A 4,201-nucleotide genomic window follows, 5' to 3' on the forward strand; every position below is an offset into this window, starting at 1 on the left:
GGGTCTCAGAGGGCAGGCGAGGGTTGGGGCTAGGATCGGGGGGGGGCTCAGGGGTCAAATTTACAGCTTGGGGAACATTTTCTCGTTACTGCATATGCCCCTTGGAGCATCTCAAAGGAGTTTGAGATGCTATAAGAGGTATGTGTGGGCTTGTCTGGACGCACCCCTTATGTCTGAGACTTCACTTAAATCTGGAATCAGACTTCAGAGAGAGTGAGGCATTAACAAAAATTCTTTTCAGATGAAAATTGATCCCATGCCTTGTTCATGAAAACACTGACAAAAAAAAAGGCAGCTAAGTAGTCTAAATGAGAGGGAGTAAAAGAGAGAATACAAACTGTTTTTCATTTCTGCAACTTCCTATATTAGTACTGTGCAAAACATATAGCTGCTGACTTCTTATAACAATTCATAGAAATGCCAGAAAAAAAAGCAGAAGTCATAAGAGTTTTCCAGCTGCTCAAAGACCACCCTGCATATGCTAGATAATATGGTTGTATGGTTACAGAGATCCGTAGCGTAAGCTATTCTGGGAACTAATTAGCAGCCAGGAGTCTCTTACAGTTTAGAATGGAGAGTATGATTAGTGCTTAGGAAGAATATCATGAAGGCCTGAGTATAGAAGAAATAAAACTATGCGTATGGGTGATTTTTATGCTTTCTGCCCAAAACCAATTAGCAAGCTAAAAAAAAAAAAATCGGTTACCTGAAATTATTTTTTTATGATTAAAAAAAATGCCAACAAGCCACCACAGACTGATTTTTTTCCCCCTAATCTGAAAGGGAACACTTGAATAAAACACTCTCCTTTTTTTTTTTTTTTTTGCTTAAACTTAAAACCATTTAGTAGGTAGTACAATTCAAACAAACAAATCAAAACAAAAGCAAAAAACATTTCATTCAGGAAGTTGAAGATTTTTTTTCCTCTACCTGAAACAATTTTAGACAATTAGCATTTGTTTACCAATTATTTGATAGACATAAATATACAGTTTTCATCCCCAACGTTCTCCCAGATGTAGTCATAAATGTCTACCATAAAGTAAAGTTTCCTTTTCTGAAAAATATTTACGGAAAGAACGGCAGAGATGAGAAGTATTCCCAGCTCACACAGGGCAATCAGGTTAGAATCAACGAAAAGAAGAGCCTACCACTGTGCTCATAGTTCAGCTTGTCTCTGCTTTGTGGAGTTCTTAATGACAACACACCACGTCTCCTGGGTTTATTCTTCTCACCTTTTATATGAAAATAGAAAAATGAATACTGAGCATAGGAACTAAAAAATGTCCATGCAGCTGATCAGCCTGCACTATTATGTTCTGGCTTACGCATCGGACTCTGCTTGATAATTACAATGTTCACACATGTAATACACATTAATCTGCATGTTTAGGCGAGGCAAGGTTCTTTGGGCAGATGTGCTATCTTTTATTAGACTAACTGAGTAGTTGGAAAAAAGTTCATTGCAAGGTTTTGGGTGCAATCACCCTTTTTCAGGCATAGGAAGTCTCTGCTCTTTTCCTTGGAGTCTCAGAACACCATAAACGTCCTATGCCTGACAAAAGGTGATTGCACCCAAAAGCTTGCAAAGAACTTTTTCCCAACTACTCAGTTGGTCTAATAAAATATAACACGCCTACCTAAAGAACCTTACCTGCCTATGTCCTTAGACCAACACATCTATGACCAAAACCCCCACATTTTTAAACCATCAACTGTTATAATCCTATATGTCCATATTAATAATGCTGATGTTTTATAAGCTGATTAAAAAGCTGAAAACCCTTCCCAATTTAGATGTCAGGATGCTCTGAATTTTAAAAACAATCTAGGCCATTGTTCTGGGTCTGACTCCAGTATACCTGAACCATGCCTGACAGATTTTTTTTTCTAAATTCTTCTTTAAAAAACTCAGTGAGAGGGATTCTACAATATCTCTAGGTGACCTTTTTGCTCTGGGTTAGTTTCTGCTAATATATGAACTAAATCAGCTCTGTTGTAAATTTAGCTGATTTCTTCTTGTCCTTTCCCCAGTGTCTATGGAGAAGCAGTGATAGTCTTCTTTATGAGAACCTTTTATGCGTGGGAAAACTTGAATCACTTTTCTCCTCAGATTTTTCTTTCACCCTAGGATAAACAAACTCAGTTCCTTCACCTTTTCCTTCTAGGTCATGTTTTCTAAAGATCTTATCATTCTTGTAGCTGTCCTCTGGACACTGTCAAATTTGTAGCACCTATTTTTCAAATATAACTGGAGATATATTTATGAAACCCATTTGGTAACTTTAAAGCCATAGTCTTATTCTGTTGTATTTTACCTTACCTGTGAGCTTCCCAACTAGAATGCCAGCTGACTTTATTGAGAGCAATCACAATGAAGCTCTGCCTTCTAAAGCCACAAATGGAGTGAGATACAGAATAGAAAGGTAATATTAAGTAACTCGGTAGTGGAAATAAATTTCTGGTTTGAAGTCTGATTCAAAGACCACTGAAGGCCATAAAAAGAAATCCATTCATCTAAACAGTTTTTGACTATATCATATGGGAAGTAATGGTAATTAACAAAATATATAATCTCAGTGTATCTGCTGGACCATCTTCATGATTTTATAAAGAATATATGAAAGTACAAGCAATGTTTCTCACCTAGTTGTCTTCCCACTTTCCTTCTGAAGTCACAGAGCACAGAGGTGACAAACTCAAAGTATGGTTTCCAAGTTTTGTTCCCAAAGTAAGTGTTTGAGGGTTCAACTTTTCTAGAGCAAGTGGTGCTAAGCAAAGGATTGAAAATGTTAGGCACCTTTTTCTGTCCTCTGAATTGTGGAGAGCTGGTTCAAACTAGTTCTTTGGTGGTTTGTAGGATGTGTCAGTGAAGCAAGTTGCATCACCCTGGACAAGATATTTTAGTGACAAAGAAGGGAGTTTCTCTTTAAAGAATGCATTGCCTGGGGATTGCTGGCATGATTGGTATTCATGGGTCCATAACATACTTTTCTCCTTGCTTCATAAACTGAACATATTTACGTATAACAGTTGCTCAATTAGGCACTTTATCATTTTAGCAAACAGACGTTCTGAAAAATGTTGTTCAAAGGAGCTTGACATAAATGTGGTGTTACAATATGGCAAAACACACACTATAAGATTTTACATGATTCATTACAGATATCAATGGTTCTCTCTCCTATGTAAGAAGTGTTTTTTTCCATTGATGCACCAAACAGCTAGATAGCATTTAGATACTATCATCTTCATCTGAGCCTCATGAAGAGTGCATGAGCCCCAAAGCTTGCAGAAAAAAAAGATTTTTTTGTTGTTGCAATTTTTCAGTTGGTCTAACAAAAGGTATCATTTTGGAATCAAGCGTTCTAGATTTTTGCACTCCTACTTTCCAAAAAAATACCATTAGTTTTACTCCTTTCTATATTTATACTCCTAGTTTGTGATAACAAATTCTTTGGTAGTCCCATTGCTCTGTGCATCATGATTTCAAAAGCAATGTGTTTTGCTACACTGGGGTAAGCTGAAAGCCATAGGGAGGGGAGGGAAGGGAGGGTTACTGTCTCCTGAGCTTTCCCTCTTGGCTAATCAGTAGACCAGATCTAAGAAGATGATACTCTGGGCACCATGACCTTGGTGTTACAGCACTTTATTAGAAAGTGTGAAATGTGGATTCCAACTTCTTCTCAATGAGAGCAAGGAAATGAAACTGTGGTTCCTATTCCCTGGCCAAGTGCCCTAACTGCTGTGCTATTGGCAAAAATGTAGAAAGGTCTTCCTCCCCTATTTTATTTTAGGAAATGAAATGTGTACCTGAATTATTCTATTTCACCACAGGAGGGAATAGAATCTAAAAGGTATATCAATGCCTTATCACAGGCTCTCTTGCAATAGTTGCAGATTATTGGACTGTAGAGCCTAGTTGCATGTTAAACTGTGCGCATGTTATACAAATTATTTTAGAAAGTTTTCTGAGCAATCACATATCCATGCATACTGCCATCTAAACATAGATCATAGTAACATGCTGGATAGGGCTGTGCAAAGCTTTGGATCATGATTTGGATTTGGAGATAATTCAGATGATTTGGAGGCTGAATCTATGAATCCAAATAGAATTTCTGGAAGCTTCAGGCTTTCCAAATCGATTTGGAGCTTCTGAATCAATTCAGAAAACATTCGGAGATTCGGCCATAGAATA

At 37.4% G+C, this 4,201-nt stretch overlaps 1 protein-coding gene across 1 annotated transcript in view; it reads right to left on the reverse strand.

The window, feature by feature from the left end:
- Nucleotides 1-2,685, reverse strand: part of PLA2G4C (phospholipase A2 group IVC) — a 23,286-nt gene extending 20,601 nt beyond the window's left edge. Inside the window, exons 1-2 of the mRNA XM_025192218.1 lie at nt 2,647-2,685; nt 1,152-1,235 (exon numbers count right to left, since the gene is read on the reverse strand). Of these exons, the coding sequence (XP_025048003.1) occupies nt 1,152-1,163 (12 nt within the window). The 5' untranslated portion in view covers nt 1,164-1,235; nt 2,647-2,685. The remainder of the gene's footprint in view (nt 1-1,151; nt 1,236-2,646) is intronic.
- Between the last annotated feature and the right edge of the window lie 1,516 nt (nt 2,686-4,201).

This window comes from Alligator sinensis, unplaced genomic scaffold (genome assembly GCF_000455745.1).
Source record: "Alligator sinensis unplaced genomic scaffold, ASM45574v1 scaffold186_1, whole genome shotgun sequence".
NCBI classification, from domain to species: Eukaryota; Metazoa; Chordata; order Crocodylia; family Alligatoridae; genus Alligator; species Alligator sinensis.